The sequence below is a fragment of the Porites lutea genome, chromosome 4, assembly GCF_958299795.1.
Source record: "Porites lutea chromosome 4, jaPorLute2.1, whole genome shotgun sequence".
Lineage (NCBI taxonomy): Eukaryota > Metazoa > Cnidaria > Anthozoa > Scleractinia > Poritidae > Porites > Porites lutea.
In genome coordinates this window covers 46,327,915-46,355,676 of record NC_133204.1, presented here as the reverse complement: position 1 = coordinate 46,355,676, position 27,762 = coordinate 46,327,915, and the positions used below count along the sequence as shown (strand labels likewise).

The 27,762-nt window shown below is 36.1% G+C and overlaps 1 protein-coding gene across 1 annotated transcript; it reads left to right on the top strand.

Moving 5' to 3' along the window:
- The first annotated feature begins 18,871 nt into the window (after positions 1 to 18,871).
- LOC140933818 (D(1) dopamine receptor-like) lies at positions 18,872 to 20,988 on the top strand. Its single transcript, XM_073383474.1, has one exon. The coding sequence runs from the start codon at positions 19,346 to 19,348 to the stop codon at positions 20,360 to 20,362; it is 1,017 nt and encodes a 338-aa protein (XP_073239575.1). The 5' UTR covers positions 18,872 to 19,345; the 3' UTR covers positions 20,363 to 20,988.
- The last annotated feature ends 6,774 nt before the right edge of the window (positions 20,989 to 27,762 follow it).

Genomic DNA, 27,762 nt, shown 5'->3' with positions numbered 1-27,762 from the left:
AAAATCTCGCAGCGATTGCGCGGGGAGGCGAAGAGAACTGAATATTGAGTCATTTGTACGGATAGTTACCTTCTCTTTTGAGAGGAGTTTTAAAACAATATTGATCTTGCAACGATAATTTACTGCTAAAAAGCAAAATTTGCAAATCCTGGAGGTCAGGGAGGGAAGTTTACACTAACTCAGCTTAAAGCAACGCTCAATACCAAGCGGCTTAAATATGTCCCAGCCTGACAGACTGGTTAGTTTATGGTAATTGTTTCAAGATTTGCTGCAGAAGCATCTTTTAATCTGCTGTGGTTATCAACGAGATAATGCCGAAGGCAAGACAAATTTTAAAAACAAAACCAGAAATAGAAATGAGGAAGCAATTACTTCAAATATTTCTACGAGCTTCTTTATTGTTTTTTCAATCAAATCATTGACAGGTTCGAGAGCCTATATTGTTAGGTAAACAATTCGGCAAAAACCGCAAATACTAGCCTGGAAGGTAATACATTTTTTCATTAAGCTATAAGCTATATGCAAGAATCTTTTGAGACCTTGAGTGTGTTAAAAGATGAACTGAAGTTGGATAAAAGCTTTAGCTTCATTATACAGGGTCATTCTGTTGTACTTCAGTGTACGATGCATGTCATTGCGAAGAAGGTCCTATTTTGCTTTCAATTCGGGATAATTATTTAAAAGGTATGATAAGGAAGAAGACCGGTCAGATCGCTTTCTGAGTCTTTAAATGGGTGTCAAAAAGGGCATAAAGAGGACCACACACTTGATTACATTCCTGTAATCTCCTTTCTCCGACGGTTATTGTTTCAGTTAGATTCAGTTGTTTGATCTTTTTTTCAATTAGTGCTTCAACAGAGCCATTAAGTTGAAAATAGTAGTACCGAGCTGCATTTAACCAGCTCATTTTGAATTGAATCCACAAGAGGTGGAAACACATTATGACTCAATCAAAAGAATTAGGTCGCAGATGGTTTACTGATCATTTAATCACTTCACGCAATAAATAAGCGGCCGTCTTTAAACTTAAACCACTTAACTTTTTGAAAATGAGATCGTTAAGGTAATCCATTACCAATACAATAAACGATAATTAATTTCACTCGTTATTTCACTTTAAACAGTGCGTAAACGGCGATATATTATAACAGACCGATAAATTCATCTGTACTTGTTCAGTTGTTCACTCCTAATCTTAGCATTATTTCACATATTCACTTTTACTTTCACAGGGAAAGCAACAGCTAAGCTTTTCTGTAATTCATGTGAACCGGAGTCAAATTTACCACTTCTTTGGCTATTACGGTTATCCAAACCATAGGCAGTCTCATTCGTACTGAATTGCAACAGAGCTCAAGCAAAACAAAAGCAGCAAAAGTAATTATCGGTCATCAGGAAATTAAGACCTCTATGTTTTCTCCACTTTCTAATGTAATTCCAATATTGTTTTTAAAAAAAACCTGCGCAATTTAGACGTATCCACAAAAGTACTGAATTTTTTTAAACTTGTGAACACACGTTTGAAATAATTTTTAATTTTTTCTTTGCATTATTCTGAATTAGATCCATGATTAAACTGCAAACACCTCGTAAATGATTTGCTGATTGACCGTCTCAACCGAACTACGTAGATCTTATAATCTAAACAAAGAAAGAAACTGTTATTTTGAAATCAACAAATAGCCTCTATTTAGGTGGACAATCACAGGAGGCAAGACAAACAGTAAATTAAAAAGAAATATTGAAAAAGTTTCCCAGTGAAAAATATTTCTGATGGCTTTTGGAATCCAATGTTACACGACTGACTGATTTACAACTGTTGGTGGGCTCTGAAGAAAATCAATGACAAACAGGAGATGTTGAAAAAGATTCCACCTAAAAACTTAGTGTCAGATGGCAATATAACCTATTACCTTAACACCTACCACTTTTGAAATCTTTAGAACAAAGAGATATTCATTTTAATCAAATCTGATGACTAAAAGACGCCAAATCGAAAAGGATACAGTCATGCAAAAGGAATGGAAGGGATCTAGAGACGGACGAAAAAAATGAAAATGCGTACCAATGCAAGTTGTTTTTGAAAGCATCTTGTAGAGGCTGGCCGTGAATCACCATAATTACAGACAGGCGTTTTTATACGCAGTGAAAAAATGGGAATTTACGGGTTGCAACCACACGTTCAATAAGTCATACACGTAAAGGTCGTTTTTAAGTTCAGAGGCCTGAGAACATCGGCAGATAATATAATCTCACTTTTCAAAACAGAAAAATGGCATTTTGAGCGCAAAGTAAATAATGATTAAACATCTCCTGTGATATTAGTTTATATGGGCTAAATTCACATAAATTCAATTCTGCAGTGTTTACAAAAACATTCAGTCCAGGCGTATTGTAATCATGGTTTCTAAATTGACAAACTGTCATCAATACGCTGTGATTTGTTATGAATATATCGCACCAATTGGAATCGATTCTGCCTTGTTCTGTAGCTGGTTCAAAGCAAGTAAAATTACGCCTCTTTAATGGATTTTATAAGGCAAAATGCATTTCTTATTGAGATCAAAGCTTTCAAAAAGTTCAGTGGCCCACGCTTTGTTAACTCTGAGCCGCATATTTCCTGACCTGATCAAACAATCCTCGCAACAAGGACCAATAATAGAGAGTGCCGACTTAATTTTGATTGCCACAGTGGCATTTAAAAGTTCATCCGGTTATTACAAGAAATAGATTTTGACAACTTAACAAAACAAATGCAGTTCTGTCCGACTGTATTTTAATGTGTTGACCTTCGACTTTTAAATGGCTTGCTCTCCAAGTTTGCCTTAAATTTCATAACACTTCTAATGAAAGGCGGCCTATAATTATGGTGATAAGCGTCAGTGTAAAATAATCGATTTCCGATGATTTTCTGTAATGTGCTGCACCCTTTATTAGTTTGAAACTCGGAGTATAATATTCTTGAGCCCACGGTTGCATGACATTGCCTGCACTAAAACCGTGCTGTTCCGCTACCAGCCAGCTTGTTTTTTACCACCCAAAGTGAGGAATATCAAAAAGAAAAAAAAAACAAACAAATACTAAAAAACTGAGAACCACGAAACTGTGCGGTAATTCTTGTAAAGTGCACTCTACTGACCCGAGAGTGATTACCTTTCAGAGATAGAGACAGCTTAAAGATCTTGAAATGTATCTGATCGGATTTGCTCAATGATTTGCATTTTTTTATTGTTCGACCTCCTGCAAAGATGTTCACTTCACGTCTTACTTTAAAACCCGTAGACGTCCTCAACGGAAACAGAACAACCTCGAATGCCTTCATAAAGGCACTAGTTAATAAATTGAGTGCCCAAACAATAGATTTTTCAGGTTGATGGGAAAATTAAAGTTTTCGTAAGGAAAACTACAAGATAGACTCAGGAGGTACAAAATCAATTCCATTTGTAATTGTGTTTCTAAAATGTCTATATTTTTATCGCCTCGAGCAAAGAATTTTCCATGATCTGTTTAGTCGTGTGCGCTTTTGCATTTTAAAAAGATAAATTTCCGCATACTCTGTATAGCATTGAGAACACTCTCTCGCGCTCTTAAAGAAGCAAAATTGAGAAACAATATAAACTGGCGGTATCTTGTGACAAGAGTGACTTATAACAATAAAATAATGAAAAAAAGCGTGTCCACTTACTTTTTAACGAGTAAAGGTGCCTTGAATTTTGGTTTCAAAATCGACTCCGTCCACTTGTCAGTGATCCTTTCAAAACAGGCAAATAAAGATGGCACCAAGTCTTTCGCTTTGAACCTTGTCTGTTGTTTCAGATTGTTATCATGTAAATTTTCATCAAGTTAGCCGGTTCAATCCTCTATCACACGCCGATCAATTAGCATGCTACAGAGCATTATACACAGTTTGATAATTCTCTTCCTTTTTGATGGTTGCCGTGCATGATAACCACTGTTATTATTTCCTAACTTGCTCAAGTCTGATATGACCTTTATTATGACTATTCTACCTTTCTGTGACAAACAATATTTGAAAAAACTTATGAAGAAGTTTTTTCAACGTAGGTTTGTTAACGCAAATTTAATTTCTTACCAAGTTGCTGCTGTCATTTTCGATAAACCCATGTTTACGCTTCGAGAAGACGCGGTAGTTGCCAGCATATTATAGTATCTTAAAAACGTCATCATACGATCTCAGTGCTTGTTGCGAATAAGAACAGAGCAACAGCTTATTGAACCACTGGAAGAACAATCAGCAAATAAAAACTACCTCTAACAAAAAAACAAAATAAAGCCTTAATACATAATCTCCTTACTTTCGGCGGTTTAAGAAAAAAAAATGAAAGGTGCTGAGATATATTGTATCAACAATCTTAAAAAATATTCAGCAGATGAACGTGACCTAACAAAGTAAGCGGCAAAAACGTCTGAAGTCATTTTGAAGCAAACATACATAGCGACCACACTTGCTAAGCTAGGAGACCCAAGGAAAATACTTCTCTTGCAAACCTGTATACGAATAAAAATTCTGTTTAAGGGATAACAAGCAAAATAATGTAAATAGTAATATTATGAAATCATGGCAATAAGTACAAGAAACAGACCACTTGCTTCTTTTAATTTGTAGCTCTTGTAAAGTTTTAAACTACCATAATTTGCGGGCTGTACAATGGAAATTAATTACAGTTGGGTTACCAGCTAGGACTCCCAAAAAAACAAAATTGACTTTAAAATGAATGCTCTCACTAATTTGCTTTCTTTTTTTCTTTTTAGTTAATCGCTAATTGCAAATTGAGTCATACGCAAAATGAATGTTTTTAATCTATAAGAGAATCCTATAAGGAGTTGAGATTTCCGTTTACTAGATTCAGTTAAAGAAAGGTTATGGGAACAACCCAAATAATCACCAAACTTAAAACAACCCCCTCATTAATACTAGAACCGTAAAACATTAATGGAGAATTATGACATAGAAAAGTGATTTTAAAAGCTTTTGAAAAAAAGCCCCCTTTAGGGGGAAATCTCGAAAAATAGAGCGGCACTTTTTCGATCTAAGATAACAACTTTTCCGATTAAGTTTGTGTTTCTCCGCGTTACTCGTTTTTATAATGTTTGGAACAAAATATATTTTGAGGAGAACGAATCAATAAATACAAAAATTTAGAGCCGCCTTTATAATTGAATACTTCAAAATATGATCAAAATAGTCATTATAGCATTTAGTATGGATAAACATGTGGCTGAAAATAGTCTTATACGTTATCGTTAGTGACACTGCTCAAAACATTTCTCTTGAAAAGTAAAACTTCTAGAAAAGTTTTCAGGAACGTTATTATAAGTTTAAGTGGTTTTCGCAACAAAAAACACGCTTGAATAACAGAAAATAATACTTGTCCATCCTTGTTCTTTTTTTATATTTTTTGTAGCATTATTTATAAATTATCTTTATAAGGGTAGCTGGTATTTAGATAACTTCAACATAAAAAAGAGAAATGAAAAAAAGGGTAATTTTTATACATTCAGAAGAAAGACAAGATTTTTCAATTGTTCAGTGTGAAAATATGCACAAAATCAAACTTTAAGTTTTTCACTAACGGAAAAAACCCCTGACGGTTTTAAAATTAAGAAAAACAAACTGAGCAAAAATGATAATAATGTTTTTAATGGCTATATTTTTAATGATTTTTAGCACTTCCTGAAAAAGAGAAACACTGATAAAAATTTAAACTCAACATGACCTTGGAATCAAAATATTTGTATTTTTCATTCAAATCAAAACTGTTATTAGAAAAGAAGCGACCAAAAAACTCACTTTAATAGCCTCAAGCATTTTTCAGCTTTTTATTTATCTTTGTTCCTGCGGATCAACTGAACCATTAGGAAGCAGTCACAAAAATAATTGAAATCACTACACAATTTGCAACGATAGCAATCAAGTAAAAACACCATACGTCAATGTAACACTAAAAAAAACAGGTTAAGAGAGTTTTTCGTCCAAGGACGGTACGTGATAGTATTTTTAAATAATTAATCAGCTTTCTGAAAAATTTTATTGGTGCTCAACTTCAAAACGAAACTTTTTCCTTTTTTCTTATAATCTCGTTTGCATTAATTTAGTTTGCACAGAATATACCCACTCGCAAGCACAGCTATGTTTTTGTAGCTTGGTGTTACGTTTGTGTAGCACTACCATGAACCGTGAAGTTTCAGACCAGCCATTTTCGCGACCGATTTTCAGTTGATTATTTATTCCTGACTTATGACATTTTTAACCTTTTTTTTTTTGCACTAAACCACTTATTTCCAAATCTACTTCGCTATGTTTGTGAAGATGTGACCCGATATAGAGAAGAATAGTTATCTTCCCACCCCTTGTAATTTACAATGTAATTTTTAAGGTTAGCGAAACAGGCTTCAGGGAATGAAAATTGTCAATTATTGAATGAGACTGACTAGGATGTGAAGAATTATGCAGATTCGCATCCTACGAAAGCCGAATTCAATGTCTTTTTCTATTATTCATTCAAAATATTTTAGGTTCTTAACAAGTTATCTTCTTGTAGACTTTCTTCAAACATTTGGCCTATTTCTCGGCAGGCAGTTACGATATAAATAGATGCTTTTTTCTTGCAAATACTCCTCTAAAAGTAGATATTAATTGATTTTGCTTATTCTTGCATTTCTTCCGTTCAGTTAGTAGAAATTCAGCTAAAACGTCTTCGGATAGCGGTGAACGCCTTTTTCTTTTTTATCTCCTCGGGAATAAATAGCCACGGTTGATCGATGGTATATCGTAATTTATACCATCAAATCGATGGTATATTGCTCCCATCTTCCAAATATGGAAGCGCCAGCATCTGGTTATGAAGAATTAGCCGGAAGATTGGAGCCAACCAGAAACGGCTAAATATTTTTTGAATGAATAATAATCCACCTTGTATAACATATTAGGGTGCGTGTTTTTGGGAAAAATCCAAATCCGGGTTTCGGAAACCGAAAACGGATCATGACTCCATAAAATCCACACTCAGGGTGGATTATTCGGATCAAATCCAAATCCGGATTTTTGAATCTGAATTTTCTAATCTGAGCGTTTTTTTGGGAAAGGATTTGAAAAATGTATTTTTGACGAGCGGTTTTTGAAAAAAAGGAATGGTATGCAAGAGACGCCGTACATATACGACATTCTAACTGAAAATAATGTTGGGGGCACCTCATTAAATTTGAGCCATTAGTTACATATCATTCCGTGTTTGTCAACTATTCAAATTATCAGTAGACTGTTTTTAAACCCTTACTTGTCATGTTTTTTGTAAGTATCTAGTGTCTGCTTACGCCTGTTTATTTTCTAAGTAACTAAAAAAACAATTCATCGGCTTCAGTTTTAAATAATTCTTATAATTTCACTATCCTAAGGAGTGTATTCTGTTCGACGAACCTCTGTGTTTCAAACCGAAATATATACATTTCGTATATTCATAGGTAGCTTATGTTGCTTTTTCTTCTTGTCTTTGCCGTGAGGTTTTTGGTAGTGAAGAATCCATATGATCTGAGATCACAAATCCGTTTTTGGATTCTCCTATAAAACGCACCCTTAGTGATTTCCCTTTTAGCGTTAATGCTTTTCAATACGTGTTTTTCTTTTTCTTTTTCTTTTCTTTTCTTTTCTTTTCTTTTCTTTTCTTTTCTTTTCTTTTCTTTCTTTCTTTTCCTCTTTCCTATACTACCATAGTTACAGTTTGAGTCAGTCCTCCAATACATTTATAACAATAAGATGTTTTTTAAAAAATACTTTTCTGCCAGGACAACAGTAACAAGGTAAGTCTGATAATCAAAAATAAACTGAACTGAAAATAACTGGCCCCTGTTAAATTCATTTGTCAACTAATAGCGTAGTTACGGATTATTCTAGCCCAGAAAAAAAAGCAGCTACAATTCAAATCTCTTTTTATCAAACGATGTTTAAAACACTCCTAAAAAATAGATTTCTATTTATTTCCTCGTTGAATTTTAATAAGGTTGTGTAAAAGAAGATATGTATATCGCAAGTAAAATAGGTAATGACGTCATCTCGTTGCCATGACAACTCCGATGATGTAAAGTTTAATTTGGATTTCGTCATGGTTCGCGCGGTGCATCAACACACATAAGCAAACATTTCTTGTAGGCTGAAGTGATAATTTCTCGCAAATGCTGAGAGTAAGATAAATGCGTTATTTGAAGGTCTAGGTCGGTTCGTATGGGAAACGAGGAAAAAATCTGCATCAAGTCAAAACATTTTTCACGTACCCGTTTGCCTGAACCTTAATTATTTAGGACCAATAAATAAAGATTAAGAAACTCATTTGGACTGCAGCTTAACAATTCTGTAGACAGCCGTTTTTAGTTATAATAAAAACGTTTTAAAGAAGTTCTATTTTGATGAAATTTGGAAACATTTGTTAACTTAGTTATGGACTTGGAAGGCTTGCTAGATGACCGCTTGCTGTGCTGGAGTGAAACAAGTAGTTACAGGTAGTTGTTGGCATGAACTATGAGATAACTGAATTGTTTAAGTCGTTTGCTAAACAGTTTTCTCTTAAACCAATTTAGGGAAAAAATCTAGTGCAGTTCTAAATTAAAATGGCTGTGGTCTAGCTGTGGTCTGATGTTACTAAAAGGAGAAACGGTAACGGAAAAAAATAAGGGAGAGCGGCTCTGCATTGAAAAACCGACGATTTCCAAATGTTGCAGCCTTTTTTATGTTTCATGCATGTCCAAATAGTATCTTATACAAATCAAACCATGTTTTCAAAGCAAAGGTTAATACAATTATAAGTTCATATAAAAGTCAATATTACTCTGTAAAGATCACGAAACAGTTGCTAAAGGAGAAGAATTCATTTACGTATAAAAATCGGGCTCTATACGCTGTAACACTAACAGATCAGAAAACGAGACTCCAGAACTTCCTACAGAACGATTCGAATCAATAATCAATATGTACGACGCAATTGTTTAAAAGATTTCCTTGACCAACAAGAGTAAAAATGTTCACGCAAGAAAAAGGGGCCTTCAGTTACATAAAAAAGCAAAACGGATAGCAAGTTTGATGAAACTTGTACTCTCTTTGAAACGTTCATGTTAAATTATGCTCGATAAGTCCTTTTTACGACCTTGCTTATCATTACTTCTGACGATTTTTTTCTGGTCTCTGAGTCTGGCACCTATTGTAGGGCTGGTTCCTGCCGTTTTTCAGATTTTCCTTTAACACTCGACAAAGCGGACACCTCTGTGAATCAAGATTACGAGATTAAGCTCAAGAAACTGCAGGATGGTTATTTTCGGGTTAAATATAACTTAGTAGCTTATAATTCTTACAACCGGCGTAGGATAGTAGCCTTTAAAAAACCGGAGAGCATATAAGATACTTAAAAACAAGGAAGCTAAGCTAAATATATTTTTTTGAATTTCTATTATGGTAATAAAAAAGACAAGAGGAAGACAATCACGGAAACAGACAAAGTTTGTACAATTTTACTAGCGATTTTCCTCATATTTTGACCACCAGCTCTTTCATGTTTCAGTTGTTTGTTAGCCTGAACAACATGTTAGGTCACTGTTGGCTAATGGTTTAAATTTCTGCTCAGTTTTGAATTCGTCTGACTGTAATTGCACAGTTTCCGGCAAGTCAAAATTGCTGAAATCACACGATACATTAATAAAATAACAATTAATGCAAAAAGTGTTGCATCACTATCAGCAGATTTAATAGATTGAATAAATGTCACTGATGTCTTGCGAGTTTTTGACACACGTTCGGTAAGGCCCATCGAAACATTTTCTATGGAAAGTAATATGAAAATACATTTCCTCCAGTTTGTGAAAGGTAAAGGGCATTTAGGGTATACACCAGCTTGCACTTTGCCGGACAAGCATCCTGATTTTCGTGATTGGGTCACTCAAAGCTCCCTCGACAAACCTTTCTGGGTCTTGGCTCATAATTTTTTTCTTTTTTTTTTTTTTTATCCCTGATAAATTTGCTCGGGCGATACCTGAATCAGTATGAGATTATCATCTCCGCGTTGAAAATATCCCTTTACTGCCATTTTGAAACAGCATCATATAGCAATAAAATCCTGAAGTGATGAAAAAACATGGAAATCAAACCAGCAAAAATCATAAAAAACGCATTTGAAATGGTCAACCTTAAAAAAATTCAACAACCCGATTAAAAGCTTCCTTCTTAACGATATTGTAGGATTTGGGCATTCATCATTAAAAGATCAGTCACAGATGGCATATAGTTCTCTCTCGATGTTTTGAGAGACAAGAGAGGCTTAAATTTGAAATTCAATTAATGAAATATTACTTTTCCCCTCAGGCGGAATCGCCCCTGAGCGAAAGACAAAGGATTGAAATAGAAAACCAATTAGAATTAAGGAAAGCTGTTATTCAGTCCATTAGAGTCATTATGGATCGGCACTTTTCTGTTCATGAATTTCACATCTTAGATTGAAGCCGGTCGCATTTAATGTAAACCATCCTTTGTTGTCGGCACTTCGTTGTCGCCAGTGAACAATCAGTTCAATAAACATGACCATAAATTATCTGAAGTATTTTTAAGGTCATAATGAGTGTTTTGAAATTTTGCATGACGCACCTGTCCAACTTAGAACGGGCGGCCAATATTACGCAAAAGCTGCTTTGGCTTAAAGCGGTGGGGATTTTCTTCTCTTCGATAAAATCAACGTTGCGCCCATCTCGGAGAGTCAAATGCAAACAATGTAGTATGTACGTGGTTATATTACGATTTCACTGAATAAGCTCTGAGATAACCTGCAGTTTGATGGTAAGCTTATCGTTAAAGAAAGCGAAGTTGAAAGGTTAATAATCTCAGGAAAGTAGCTTTTACGTACTTGCTTTACTTTCAGTTGGGGCATTTTCATCATATTCTCATTGTAACATTTTTCTATCCATTTCAATCAATTTGGATTAAAGACAGCGAGACGAAGACAGCGAAGGCCTCAAAACTGATTTCCTTATGATGTGAACTTGATTCACATTGAAATAAATTTTATTATGATCAACCTGCCCTTTTTCCTCTAAAAAGGAAAATCCTCTGTTTTACCAAATTAAGCTTGTATCTTTAAGTTTCGCTCTTGACGTCACCAAACTATACAAAGCAACTCTGTTCCCTTTCAAAGCAAAATAATTTTCAGTTAATGATGTAATATTCATTTCCAGTTATTGTAAGAGTCGTGTTGCTATATTCAAATAATGTGTTTGTTATCATTCAGTAATTTCTTCAACCATCACAACGAGAAGATATGGCAAACTTAAATAAATATATTTAAGATGCACATGTATACATGTAGCGATGATAAAAGTCAGCCAGCCTCTATTCAGGACCAATTCTCTTTTGTGAGAATAAAGATAATCCTTTTACTTCACTTACAGGATTAAAAAGATTCTTTTTCGACAAATCTGTTGCTAATAGCATTAGTTTTCTAATTGTTGTTAATACGATGCATCTAAAAGTGATGCATACGGATTAATTATAACCAACAAATGACAAAATCTAAAGACGTTAAAAGAAACCTTCTTGCTGTTAATGACCTTAAATTGTAACAACAACAACAATATTTAAAGATGTTGTCCCCTTTAATAAATAATGCATGTAACCAAATAACCATCTAGAGAACGTGTTTGATAATTCATTCGACTAAATCCCATTTTATTACACACAGCCACGGATTACCGGCAGAAACGAAACATCCGTGATAACTTTGAAAACAGTGATCTTAAAACGTTTCCAGAAGATGTACAAAAATGATTTGCTTTCTTAAGTTTGACTTACGTAACAACAACAAATGTCCTTGAATTATATTTGAGACAACTGATTGAGTTCGTTACTGAGACACAATTGAACACAGATATTAGTTTCCTATTTTATTCTAAGAGGGATATTTCCAACATGACCTTTAGACTGCAAAGTGAAATTATCTTGCAAAATCGAAGCACATCTGAGATACGATCCACTTTGATTCCATGCCGGCCGTACCTTCTTATAGCACTTATCGAACCAAATAAACTTAAGTATGAAAATAGAACACATCCATTAGTTCAATGATAAGAAAGTAAAATAAAAAAACATTAATCATAATATTTGATTAAATATAAGTATTACTTTACACATATCTTCCGCGACTCACTTAAATGACACTTTAAAACTGTTTACATCGCTACGTAACTGGAGCATTCGGATCTAGTAGAGCCTAAAGCACTGTTGGCTTTTCATTAGGTTAAGGTAGATTTGTACGCTCAAGTATTTGATGTAGTGGATCAGCACACAATGATGAGGTTAGTTGAGCTTTTTGTTTTCTACAGAAAAAAACAACACTTACTTCCTGACTTATCAATATTCGCTAGCTATAACCGCAACTTCACTGCTAAAAAAAAAAAAAAAACTAGAAATCTTGAGCAAAAGGAATCGATTTCTCATTCTCTTGGGTACAAATGGGTAAAATTCTCTTGTTCTTCCAATATATAGAAAATAAAATCAATGAGTGTGGCTTGGGCTTGTCATATAGATATGGTTAAAACTGAAATCAAATTGTGATAGAACATCGCTCAAATTGCATGAGTCTTTAATATGTTACCATCAGGAGCTGGTGTCGTTGCTTTTTAGAATTGCATTTAATTGTAAGTAGACGCTTCTTAAAGCACTAGACTAAATCTTAAGTGTCAGTCCATCACTTGCTGATAAGGAATCAATGAATTTTTTTAAAAATACGCATCCTTATCATTTTTCCTAAGTTATACATTTCCTAATTAAACTTCTCTTAAGGTGGCTTGACGCAGTATTTTTCTAGGCATACATTCCATTTTGGACCTCTTATACCTAAACAGCTTGGTGTTTATAGTAAATCCGAATCCGAAAACTACCCGCAGTAAACCCATTAGGAAACACAGCTTACAAATCGACTGAAGTTCATTATGATATATATATAAATATTTTGCATCTGAAGAGAGTATCACGTCACTATGACGTCACAATTCTTTTTTGACCTTTAAACGAAATTTAGTTCTTATTTGCGTTTTCCCTAAAAATGTTCTATTCTTGATGTACTTTTGGTGCTTGTCTTCTGTTATACGAAGTTTTCCAAAACTCTATAAGAAAGATCGAGACATCTTGGGATTTCTACATGAAGGCTGGACTTTATCCAAGCAAATTCGCTACTTCCTGCAAGTTTTCGGCAACTTTTTACCAAATATTCTTTCCACCAATGTCCCTTATACATTCTCCATACCGCTTGAGACAGGTAGACTTGTGCCATTTCGAAAACTAGGAGAGTATATGCGCCAGGGTAAAGCTACGGCAAAACGGGTAACAAAAACGTTCAACTTGTTTTGCTTCGATGTGAAGTATATATGGAATAATTCATTTTTGAACTGCGGTTGTAGATGAAAGTGAAGAATGATCATCGCAGTAAATTTTCCAATTTAAGCAATTGGAAAGAAGAAGCCTGAAAAAAAAAATCAGAGCTTCAACGGGATTCGAACCCGTGACCTTCGCGTTACCGATGCGTTGCTCTACCAACTGAGCTATGAAGCCACACATTGGGAGCGAGGTCAATTTATTGAGTTCATATCTCCCGTGAGGAGTGAAATGATGTGAAGTATATATGAAATAATTCATTTTTGAACTGCGGTTGTAGATGAAAGTGAAGAATGATCATCGCAGTAAATTTTCCAATTTAAGCGATTGGAAAGAAGAAGCCTGAAAAAAAAATCAGGGCTTCAGTTGAATAGCGATGTTGCGCGTTTTACCACCCACGAATCAAACCTGTCTTGCAACAAATCAGGTTGTTGCAAGTTGTGCGAATACTGACTTCTGATTGGATTAAATTACAAGGGAGTCACGTCACTTGCTCCAAAACAAGTTTGCTTTGGGCTAGTAAAGCGCAGAACATTTACAGATTTTGCTGCAAATCAGTAGAACTACTCTCTACTTTCTGCAACAAATTTTTGCAAACTGCAACAACCTGAACAAAAATTGTGTGCAAAAAATAGTCCTTTAATTCTAGAACATTACCATAAATCAGACGGTTTTTAAGGGCAGCCAAGTGCGGTAAATTGTGCTAAGCTGCCGATCGCAAAAAATTATTTCTTTATCAAGTTTGGTCAATGAAAGAACCTGTGTGAAACAATAGATTTAATTAAAGGTAAGCTGTTTAGGTACAAGAGGTCCAAAGACGAGCTACACACCTTTTCTTTTTCTTTTTCTCTTTCCTCTTCTTTTCTTTTCTTTATTTTTTTTTAAGAATTAATCAAAATTTTCATTCAGTATCCTTAAATATAACTTGCATGGTTTACCCTATAGTAGTTTATAAGCCCCCGGCTTCTATATAGGCTTCCTTGCCATTACTACTTTAAACATTTTATTTTGTAAATAATTTAGTTAGAATAGTGTATATTATCTTTAATGTATTATAAATTTCTGTATACTGTTGTTGTATTTGTAGTTAATGGCAAAAATAAATAAATGAATGAATGAAAGGTATCTCTACAAATCAATATTGAGCGTATCTGAAAAAGAGGACAGCTGAAAAAGATGGCGGCAAGATGGCGGTTTCCTCGACCCAGGAGATCAATGATTGAAGTGAAAATGAAGCGGAATCAACATTATCGTAAACAAATACAAACTCGACAAATTCCTGTTTCCTTTCAATGCAACCTGTGTCTACGAATATTTTCTGCTAACCAAGGAAAGAATATCCATCTGAGTAGCTGCAGAAAACGATCTTCACCAGCGGAGTCGACCGCGCGAGTGCAGAGTTTTCAGCAAGATCAAGCTTAAGTGAATGTCAGTATCACAGCAGGGAGCCAACCACCATCAACACAACCTAAAATATGGGGAGACTATACCAAAGATGATATCTGTCATAAAATCGATGAGATATGTGAATAAATCGTATTTGGAGACGGAATTTATTCAAATTACCGAGTGGACGCGCGGGCAAAAAATTTATCTCTGAAACAACAAAGAGGATCGAGTTTTGGAACCAAGATGTCATCGAGTTTAAAGGTCTTGCTCTAAAATTCCTCATGGTAATGTCAGACTTACTTCTGCAATGCCCACATTCAAGTCAACAGCGAAAGAACACTCCCAGTGCTTGTTAAGACGTTTGACGCAATGGGAGCAGGGAGAATTTGATGAATTGCTTCTCGAGGCTAGTACGATTTACTGAAGCCAAAGTGCCAGCAAGCTCCGAGGGCCTAAAGAAGAACTATTAGTCAAAACCTTTGCTACGCTTGTGCTTGTAGGAGAAATAACTGTTGCCAGGAAGCTTTTGGATCAACGGAGTAGCAGAGGTGTACTCCCTCTATCCCAAAGCACTATAAATTAGCTGAAACGGAAACACCCAGAGGCAAGCGAAACAGATCCATCACTGTTAATAGATGGCCAACCACCATTTGTCGACCCTCTTATGTTTTAAAATGGGGGTCTAGCGGGCTTAGATGCAGACGGATGGAGGAGAATCTTGGTGTCGAAGAATTTTGGAGCTGCTGGCAATAATCTCAGGGGTGCATTAGCCAACTTTGCATAAAAGTCCTCGTTGAAAATGGCCGAACACACACAAATCTGGAAGTATATACAGTTTGCCGACTGATTCCCCTATAAAAGAACGCAGATTGACCTTTTGTTTTGGTGAGGTACTGCGGAGGATTGTTGGGAAAGCCATGCCGGTGAAGCTGGTGGAATTGAAGCTGCTGTGCATGCCATGGGCGACATCTTCAACGAAGAGTCCACCGATGCACTGCTCCGCGTGGATGCAGACAAGACTTTTAATACGCTTAACCGACGGGTCCTTCTCCACAATATCAAGTATTTATGCCCACCGATGGCTGTTTATATCACGAACTGTTATAGTGTGCCATATCGCCCATTTTTGTGCTTGGAGGACTTGGAATTCATCGTCAGAAGAGACCACACAGGGGAATCCCCTCGCAATGCCAGTATATGCCATTGGCATAACCACCCTGTTGAAGATAATCAAACCTGAAACTCCAAAGGAAATAACAATGAAACATGTAGCCTTTGGAGATGACCTGGGTGGTACAGGTGAACTGCTGGAACTGCGACGCTGGTAGGATAACATTACAGACATACGAGAAACGGAAAACGTGAAATTCAAGTTGAGAATTTCTTAAAATAGGAAATGAGAAGATAAATGCAGTCCAAATCGATTGTTATAGACAGAACTAACGACAGGCTATTAATTTTGGGGTAGAAGCGATGAACAGTAAAGCGCAATTTAAGTGTAAACTTGGTCATGTGGTACAAATTCACCTTTGCCGTTTGCCGTAAACGTGACTCTAAATCTCTCTATTGTGACGTAGGATCCCAAGTAGATATAACCCAAACCTTAAGTCGTGGCTGGTTGTAAAGCCTAAAGCAAAGGAGATAAGCACGCGGAATCTTTGGAGGAACCAGAGTTAACATCACAACAGATGGGAGAAAGTATCTGGGTGGCTACATTGGAAGTGAAAGTGGATGCGGCAAATAAGCTCGAAAATTAGTAAGTTAACGGTGTGAACAACTGAAGAAGAACAGCAAAGACAGAACCTTAAGCAGCTTATGCAGCATTTGTGAGCGGGTTCAAAAGTTAACTGACTTATTGCATCACAGCAATGCCCAACATCAAGCAACACCTGACGCAACTGGATGCAATTGTGGACAATGTATTTATCCCGGCAATTACAGATGGCCACAAGAAAGAAAGCTGGTGCGGAAAAATCTATCTTCTCGGCCGTTTCTGATCTTGAGTTTGCCAACTCCCGTGCTGCTACTAAGCATATCAACAGTCAAGACAACACAGCAGCAATGAATAGTGAACAACTCAAGACCTCCCGGAGAAGGATTGCCAATACCAGAGAATAACTAAAAAACACCATCCTGTGGTAGCTCTCCGAGAAGATGAGCCCAGAGCAATTGAGGTCAAACGACCCGGCGCAAAGATAAAGGGTGCCTCGAGTTGGTTAACAACATTTCCATTAAAAACTTCGACCTTAACAAGAGGTAATTCTACGATGCGCTCAACCGTAGGTACCACTGGACACCGAAGTAACTCCCATCTACTTGTCCTTACGGGAAGAGATTCGACATTGATCATGCAATGTATTGAAACACTGATTTGCCCATAGGAGGCATGACGAAGTGCAAGACCTGTTCGTATGCCTTCGCAAGAATGTGTGCCATGGTGATGAGCTCGAGCCACACCTTCAGACCATGAAAGAAGAAGTTTTAACCAGTACTGCAAGCTCGTTTCAGTTGTCAGTGTACGCGGTTATTGGCAACGAGGCATCGTGCAATTTCCTTGCGCAAAGAGCTAATGTTAAACCACGGCTTTCTCGGGCAACGGGAAAGAAAGAAAGAGACACTACAACCAGCGAATTATTGTAGTTGAACATGGCTCCTTCAGCTTTCTCATGCATATGGCGGAAATGCAAGAGAAGCCGAGCGATTTCTCACTGAACTAGCCCTGAAGCTATCTGAGAGGAAGCAGATTGACCGTAGCATTGTAATTCATTGGATGAGAGCAAAGCTATCTTTTAACTTATTAAAATCAGTAGTACAGTGTGTAAGAGGCTCCAGAGCAACCAATCATGAGTTGAACACTAATCCTTGCGGGGCAGAAATCGCAAATGTGATTGGAAAGATAAATAAGACACGTTTTAATATTTTTCAAACATTGCATATAACATTTTTAACCCAAGCCTAGGGCCTTAATAATTAATATTTTCAAAATAGAATTTTATCAACGAATTTTGATAACTTTTATTGGATTGTTTGGAGAAAAAAAAAACCCATATCATCACAAGACTTACAATCGTTCTGCATGATACCTTGTCATGTCTCTAAACAGTAGCTTTACGAAAGGTCCTAACAGAAAAAGGAACTCTACTGCACGAGACAACGAGAGGAAAAATTATTAATGATAATTCTCGAGAGATTCGAAGGAGACAAAGACCATTTATCATTATCATTTATCGCATCTTGTTGTCCTCTAGTCCACAACTTTCCATTCCATTCCATTCCCCCAAATCCTCCGATACCAAGCAATGTCGACTCACTCCCACGGAAAAAGGAAAAAAGAAAATTATGAGTATTTAACCTGAAAACTGAACACTTATCTCGCAAAATGCCATGTTTTTGGAGAATTAGAATTAGAATTACCACAGAGGGATATCATAAATAGAATTTAATGCTCTTTGAAAAATTAGGAAAAAAGCGGCAGTGTTTAAATTTTTTTTCTTTTTCTTTTTCTCCCGTTCTTACTAATCCTCGAAAAACGTTCAAAAACTAGCAGTTTGTTACATACATTGTGCACGTCATTTTTGGGGACAACATTTAACTGAAAAAAATTCCGAATGTTCAAATTGCGGCAAATTGTTAAGCTGGTGGAATTGTTCTAATATTGTTTTGAGAGGTCAATAAAACAATGTTTTTATTCTATGTTTTCAAAATGGTCCGTTTTGGATGAAAGCTTAGTGCTCAATAAATTCACTGAATTGCGGTTTTTTTGTCTTTAAGACTCTGTATCTTTCTTTAGCTCTAGGTAGACAATATCTCTCTGAAAGACTCAATTCGTAGGATTCTAACAGCGATAGGTATTTTGTTAAGTTCTATGCTGATTATGGATAACGATAAATCGATCGGTTAACCACTTAATCCTCAAATGCTGGTGGCAGAAGCAGATTATTTTGCTTCACATGTTTTTCCATGTTGTGTCGCAGTTTTCTTCTTTTTCAAACTGTTAACAATTATTCTTATTTTATTGGAATCTTTTTATTTAAGGGTGCTATTAGATGATTTATAGATGCTGCTATAAGCCAGGCAGCTACAGTCGTTTACTGGCTTCCACTTCTTAATGATGACATACGAAACAAATGCCAATGAAGAAAATATTAACAACCGCAATTAACGACCGACTTTTTTATCTTAATTTCTGAGCAGTGACTTTTTTTATCCCCTGCAGGTGTTTTTGAAAAGCAAGGAACTCTGTGTTGCAAACTAAAAACAACACGTACAAGAAAAGAGACCCACAAAAAAGAATAGAGAGATAAAGGAGTAACAAGCCACACAGGAGTCAATCCGTTTTCAGAAGAAAGGTTTGCCGAGAGCAGTTTCGTTCTTCTTCTTAGCACTGCACCTAGAACAAGATAGTGAACTTTCAAGCTCGGAAACCGTTGTCTCTAGCAGCAAAATACTACATTTTTGATGTGGGAGTTTTTTTACAAGTAAAAATCGTCAATTCCGGATTAAACACCTTTGTGCAGTGTACCGATTAACATCGTCATGGCGTCGTCAAATGCAGCTGGGAATCCACACGAAGTGGTGAATCACACTAACGCGTCTTTGCCTAAGATTACACGCAACATTTCAAACGCAGGCGATGTCAAAGATCCATTTAACATTCTCTCTTTTAGCTTCTTGCTACTGATTATCAGCGCCACCTTATTTGGAAATATTCTGGTGATTCTTGCGTTTAAGAGGAGCGTCAAGATTCGAACGGTAACTAACTACTTTGTAGTATCGTTAGCAGTAGCGGATATCCTAGTTGCCCTTGTCTCTATGCCGATATGGGCTGCATTTCTGATGCAAGCAAATGTTCTTGAAGAAGGCCCGCTAGTAAAGATCTGGACATTTATGGATATCCTCTGTGGAGTAGCCTCCATTATGAATTTGACTGCAATAAGCATAGAGAGATATTTCTGCATAAGGTATCCTCTCAATTATCACACTACCATGACGTCACTCAAAGCAATAACTATAATAATCATAATTTGGATCTTTTCGATTTTTATGTCTTCGTTGAAGATTATATTGTGGTTCTGGCCTCCCCCAAACTACGAACTAATGGTAGTTATAAGCTGTTTCTTTATTCCACTGGTTGTTATGTGCACGACGTACCGATATATCTTTAAGACGGCCAGTTATCAAGCGCGACAAATCGCACTTATGATCAACGGCAACGTCAAGAACTTCCTTCTGGCGTCCGAGATGCGCGCCGCCAAAACTCTAGCTGTTGTGATGGGTGCGTTTGTAATTAGCTGGGGGCCTTTCTTCATTTTAAATATCTTGTTTGCATACTGCCTTGATTGTGTCACTACTGATTCCGTCGTAGTGGCGAAATGGATGCACTACACAAACTCTCTTTTTAATCCCATTGTCTACGCGTGCATGAACAAGGAGTTTCGAAAGGCTTTCTGCATCATCTTGTTTGGGCGAAAGCGCTGTTGTCGCATGAGAAAAAGGGGAGCTGAAAGTTCTACGGATCAGAGTGAACTAAGTCCGGGAAATCACCATGTTTGACATGGGTGTAACGCTTGTTATTAAATGGAATGACAGGGTCTTGTTATCACTGCCAACTGGACGAAACAGGCTGACTAATCAATTATGTCAAGTTGACTGCAATACGAATAATAACAAAGTCGAAGGACAAGTGCAGTAGGTTATATTAAAGAGCGCATGAAATGTCATTAGAACGTGAACGTGATTTGCTTGAGTGGCTACAGCACTTTGTACGAGTTCTGACAAAAAATCAGATTCATGACTCAAATGATGAACTGGTTATCAATTGAGATTTTTGGCCATGGGTAACTGTCCACCTACCCCTTACCTAAGTCACAATGTTGCCCTAAGTGAGAAGAAAGTGTTAATGTTGACTTAGGTGAGGGGTAGATGGTCGGTTACCCACACTAGGACCTCAATTGATCGAATGAACTTTGTCTACAACTGCACCAGCAACACTCTAATAATGCACCAAAAACAATACAAATGCACCCAGTGCGGACGTTGGGGATATATAATGTGAAAACAAAATTTACGAAAAAAAAAAACAACAGTTTAAATGCATGCCTTAATTATGAGGGCCCCAAATGAATGAGCCTGAAACTCGATAACAATGCGCATGCCTCTGCGATGCGGGCTCAGTGACAGTTTTTAATACGTGAATTGAGTCGTCAAGTTGTAAGGTGCTTGTTCCTAATTCTCCAAAAACGTGTGACCAATGGGTAAGCACTCGATCGAAAACATCGGGTTTTTTTCCTTACTTTGATTTTGCGTTGAAAATCATTATTTTTAAGTATTTCCGACTTAGTTGTAACCGAAGATTGTGCACATATGGAAAACCAGGTCAATTAAGGACTTAAGGGCTCTTCACATAGGTTCACAACTCTTTAAAGGGACTGCTTCAAGGCGATTTAGTCCATTTCGTTTGGTCATACCAAATGACATGCTATAAAACTTCACGCCGGCAGTTATAGCTTTTCAAAAGAGTATTTCTAAAAAATAAAATACTACTTACGATACCTTAGTTAATGACTTGAACTCACATCAAGTTACAAATATCATAGATGAACTTTGACAGCCTTTTGAGATGAACAGTTTTTAACCAAAATTGAAACAAGTCAAATTTTCTTCAGAGTTCCGCAATTCAGTGTTTCCTATTGCATTCCATATATGTGTTATTGGAATTTTTCTTCACTGTTTTAACTGGTCAGTGGGAGGTTTTCCTCTATTTGTTGGCCAGTTCCTAGTAGTTCAGTTTAGGCACGCTTTCAGATTACACAGTTCTTTGATCTAAAGTTACAACTGTTAGATCCCAGTAAAAGAGGAAGGCGAAGAAGCATCTTAAATGAAAGAAATATTTTAAACATGAAGACTAAGATTAAGTGCAAAATTAAAAACAAGAAATGGCTTCGAAATTGTTCCTGTGGAACTGTTCGTTATTTCAATTACCTTTATCGCTTTTGAATTATTTTGGTAGAAAAAAATTAAAGCTTAAACCTAAACCACATTCAGTATGAACTCTAGACACTATTACTTTTACACTTACTTTTTATATTTTCGCCATAATTTTGTAAAAATCTTTAGTGAATAGTCGCCTTAGGTAAGATGATGTCAACATCTATGCTCTTTAATCATACTTTTAGCCTTTTTACGCAGAAAATATTTAAATACATATATATAGACACTCTTACTTAATTCATTCTTTTTCAATCAATATGTTCTCATTTGAAGTTCTCCTTTTCATGTAGACTAGTTTCCACCTTGGTCTACAACGGCTTAGATGTATTCGCCAAGACAGATAGCATTAATGACCTTTTTTGTATATAGAATAATTGCAAAAAACGTTCTACCCTGAATTACTTCAGGGGCACCCAACGCCAGTTTCCGGAAAATATCTGTTCGGAAGACGATTTGAGATCTAGAATTTTCGGAAAATTTGCTTTAAAATGTCTTGCTTGCCTGCCTCTCATAGGATTTTCGAACATCTAAAAACTGGTAATTGCCCATTTTTAACGGACTTTTACCCTAGAAAGGTCACCTAGAATTTTCTGAAGCCTTTTTTCTGGCTGAAATTTTCGAAAAGAAAAGTTTTGATCCTTATAATTTTCGGATCGCTGTGACTTTCAGTTAGGAAATCCGAACAGATGAAAAATTTTTAGGGGATAAAAATATGCCTATATCTACCGTTTAAATTATACTAAAATACGTTTAACAATGCTATGTTTAAATGATTTGAACTATATTCTCGTTGGGTGCCCCTGTTGCTTAAGAAGCCTCAATTGAAGCTGCGAAGGTTCTGTATTGTTTGTGAGATAACTAATTGAAAATAAATTGATTTCGTAAAACTCAGCGGAACCTTTTAACTCATTTATGACACTGCTTCATTGGGTTAGAAAATGCGTTGCAAGTAATTGCTTAGAGTAATTGTTCTGTCTCTTCCTGCACAGTTCCAATTTTGACTACAAACGTTATGGCCTATTGGTTGGCAAAAGGCGGTAAACGATGAATCCTCAAAGACAAGGCAGCCATTTTGAGACACCATGTTGAATTTGCAAAATGGCGTCCGCAATCGTATTATATATGCGCGGCCGATGCACATCCATTATTAGCTTGCTCGCTCTACTACGCTTAGCAGCTATTTTTGACGTTTCTATGTCTCATCTTCTTCTTGCATAGTGTTAATATATATTATTACACTTTTCCTGAGAGCGAGGGTATCACTGTTTGCAACTCAGAAACTGTTTGAGTTTGAGTTCTTCTTATATCCCTATTTTCTCTAGTCTGTTTATCGTTTCATCGGCTGAGAACAACTGCAGTATTATGTCCTGGTAACTGGCATGTTTAGAAAACACTTCTTCTTTTTAAAAATCTCATCAGTGATACAAATTGACAAGTCTGGCAAATAATAAACAATCGAGAGAGAGAAAACAAATACATGTACAATATTGACAACCGACAATTGATCGCGACTTACGCCACACGTACACGAAAGAGGGAAAACCGGCAGGTCAGCAAGAAACATTACGTTCTAAATTTGTATCAACGGGTGTTTCAAATTAGAGTAGAACACACGAAGAAGCCTTCTACAATTTTCTTACAAAAAAACTCAATTATTCTTAAGTTAATGTGTTTAATAATTACTTTCTTCTTCAAAATGTTACTAAAGAAATTAACAGGTCTGCATCTCTTCCTTTCTCCCACACAGTAGATTTTTTTTTTTCAGCTTTTAACTGAAGTAGAATTAACAAAAAGAAAATACCCTCGATTTGCCCCTTTTTATATTTTTTCTCAGAAAATAAGCCATATTTTCAAGACTTAACTATCGTTTTCCGCATAAATGTGAGGAACGATTCTTCTATCAATCAAACGAAACTTCTTTCATATCAGTTTTGAGATCACTATGAAAAGATAAAGCCTGGAGATGGTTTCCATGACAATAGAACGCACTCCTTAATTCTTATTGGATACCTTTATAAGGAATAAGTTTCCTTTTTCATTTATCAAATTATAGACTTCGTAAGTTCTGTTTAGGTGTCAACACCGTAGGCTGTTTCACGAACGCGATTTTATGTGACAGATGTTGAATTAAGGTAAGGAACTTTACTCTTTCAAAGGCAAAATGAATTCGATAACACAGAGGTGAAACTGCCGGCAAAGCAGCATTTAGCTGTTTATTCGTATGGTGAAAATATCTTCCCACCGTATTTCACTATTTTATCTTTCTTTTTTATTTTATCTTCACAAATATTATTTGGTGTGGTTAATTTATATGTCGGGTGCATCTATCAAGACCCCTTTCACAAACTTTACTTGGCAACTTTTTCAGGCGCTATTCTAGTTAAACGTGTCAAATTTCTAACTGGTTACACGGTGTCAGTCAGTCACAAATTCACCAGATATGAGTGAGCCTCTGGGAACACTGAAGCATATATTTTATTCAATTATTTTGACTCTTTAACCATAAATCGCTCCCTTTAAATTCATTTTCTCTAGAGTAAAATAAAATTCAGAAGGAAGAGTTTCTTCCTCATCCTCAGACATCTGCTTTACGTGAGGTTGTCGTCATTTACATCTCTTTGAAAGCTAACAGCTCACAGATTCTGAAGGTTGAAACGCGTCGAAAAATGAGCACACCAGTGAAATAACTTTTTTGTGACATACAAGCGAATTGTTCAAGCTAATAAGTTTCAGTGTTTGCCTACAAATTAACCACTTTAAAGTGAACGCACAGTATCAGCTAACTAAAGGTTATCGCAATCTCCGAGGACAGAATTTTAACAAAAGCAAAAAGCATATCTCTTTTGTTCGTTGTGAACATGAACGAAGAAAAATGTAAGGAAAAGTTCTTCCGAAACGCTTTCAAGGGGCTAATTATTGATATTTAAAAACTGAAAGACATTCCGCACTTTAATCTCTCGGCTTTCGACTCAAGCGAGCTGAGCAGTATTTAACAACTGACCTTCAATATTCAATGCTTCCTTATCCTTTTTAAGCTATTTGCAACTCTGAGGAATCGTTATTTATGATAACAAGGTTCTAAAAGATCAACTTCTGACAAAACGGATGGAGTATATTTTGCTTTATTGCCACTTTTCACACAAAAAGAGTATTGTTTTGCTCGCCTCGAGGAAAATTGAAACACACGAATTCATAATTCTGAGGAGTAGCTGATGTGCATTTGACTGCGATAAACGTTTCATTTTAATCTCTTTCTGGTTTTAGATTAACGAGACTTCTATTTCTCAACAAATATTATTATTTATTTTCTATAATGACCGAGCCAGAAATGCATTTTACATTTACGATATTTCCTCTTTTCACAGTTGTCTTTCAACAATAATGAAAACGCTTTCAGTTAATGAAAAGCTTTTGATGTCATCTTTGAAAAGTAAAACAAAAAATATGGTACCAAATTAGGCAACTGAAGCAAATAGCAGAATCGATCTCTTTTTTTATCAATGGATTGTTATTTTTTCAAAACCTCCGGATCAGTTTCCGTTTCGTTTTTGCTTATCTAAAATCCCTTCATTTTTTTTTTCTTTTTTTAATTCAGAAAAATATAGTAATATTCATTGTGAGCAATAAGAATAAAATTAAATTAATCGCCTTTTGCGATATCTTACTTTTGATTTATGGTTTCATAAGAACAGCAACGTGACAAGTTGTATTTTTGGCCATTTCTAAATCATTTAAACACTGTGATTACATTTAGTGCTGTATCTTTATAATTTCCTTAAGGCTTCTGAACCGTTTCTTATACAGAATTTTCTTGGAAAGATTTCAGTTTGAACCAATTCACTGATTTGCAGAAGACAGTCGTTTTTTAAATGAACCTTAAAGTCAGTCTGGAAAATTTTAAAAGGATGAAACAAACGGTAAAAAGGATGTTTAAAAAGCCAAACAAAACATTTTGTTCTTAACGCTTATTTTTCTGTTCATAATTTTAAAAGGTGTTGTCATTGGCTTAAATTAACATGAATTCCAACCTCTATCTATATTATATCAGTTGGAGCTCTCTTTTTTACCGTAATTGTGCTTTAAAACATTTTGGCATCTCAAGACTTCGAGCGGAGTCTAGCGTAATCTTTGTTCATGACATTTGTTCCTGTTTTACAACCGTCATTAAAAGTATTGCCTTTTAGTGCTATTCGCTCCAGGTATGGGTAGATACCTCTCTCTGCAAAAACAACTTTTAACTTTTCCATTATATGGGGAAAGATATATTTTCACAAGACAGTATTTCAGTAAATTTTTCTCCAAATTTTCTAACATCTCTATCACACGCGTCCTGTTGTGCAGGCCATCGAAATTATTCAATACACTAAAAGGCTGCACTGTCATTTAATTTTCGGTCTTTTAAGTAGAAAAAATAAGAAATTTTTACCACTAAAAAAAATGAACTTGAAAGTTGGAGGTTTATAGGGTGGTCTCTTGTGACCGTCACTCGGTTCACTTTGCGTGCAAAACGACGAAAGGCCTCCGGCAAACTATCACTGTCAAATTTCCTGCACTTAATCTTACACTGATGAAAAAAGGATAATCAAGATTTCCATTTGTGAACTGACCCGTATTAAGGATATGTCGATGATATAAGTTTTTGGTGGTTCACAATTTTGCAAACAAAGGGATCTTAGAAACAAACATGTAAATGAAACATTTAATAAAAAGTGATAAATAGAATGAAGACCGTTTGAGATGACTTTTGTTGTATTTTTATTTGAAGTTTAGTGAATGCCGTGGTCGTCCCTAGAGACATCTGCATGAAGGTGACCAGAAAAAAATTTTTAAGGAATTATTGCCTCTTTCGCTTTGTTTATGATTTAAGATTAGCAGGTTCTTCGATTTTAACTAGCTAACAAGTGATTTTATACAACAAGAGTGTCTCTACCCTGCCTATAGCATGTGTAAAAACTCGATCAATGGCACGAAAAATATGTTTACTCGCCTCAACGTGGTTATTTGCAAATTAGGCTAAAAAGTTGCCATTCGCTCCTGTTTGTTATGTTAGTCGTTTATCCTCGTATTTCTTGTTGACTGCCTTCAAGAGGCAAGTAAATAGGGACCTTTAAATTCTAATGGCCTGTTTACAAGGAGAGAGGGTTTCCCTTGTGCTGGGGTTACCCTAGCAAGCGGGTTAAAGTTAGCTCTGGTTTACAAGCAAATTTCACAAGTAGGGTTACCCTAGCGCTAGCGTAACCTTACCTGCCTTGTAAACACGTCGTGTAAAAGAAAGAAGAAATGTGCGATTTCTAGGGTAACCCTAGCACCAGGGATACCCTCCCTCCTTGTAACGAGGGCCTAAGACGAGAGAGTACGATATTATCTCAGTACGAAGTAGTGCCTGCGAGAGAACAAGCGTCATTTTGGCGGGAAAACATGATAGCCGTCGTCTTTCTACCACGAGTTTCAGCGAGAATGTCGCAGTGACGGAAATGAGTTATCAAATGTTAGAAGTTTTATCAGTAACCCCCTTCAATAAAAATATGAGTGCCAACTTTTATCGTAAAAAAAAGATACAATGAAGCTTTTTGCGGTATCCATTTCTTGCGTGTCCTCGTAGCCGCCCCTGTCCTCGAATCTTAAGATCTCTAATAAATACCAGCTGAATACCAGCTGGGGACAATCTTCGGTAGACTATAGTAATCCTTAGAGATTAGAGGATAACATAATCACGCAACAAAAAAAAGGAACAAGAGTCTCTGGTGCTCGGAAAACTATAAGACCCCAACAAAGTATCAAATTCACAGCCCTAACGGCACACTCGTGCTCCTGCACAACACGCTCACTCTAAGGCGAATTTCACTCTAAACGCCATGATACGTTGTATTTATTTTTCATGTTCCGTGACATATTAAGTCAATTATTGATGTGGGCGGAATCTTCCTTTGAGAGAGCTCTGTTTGCCGGGAAAATGCATTATA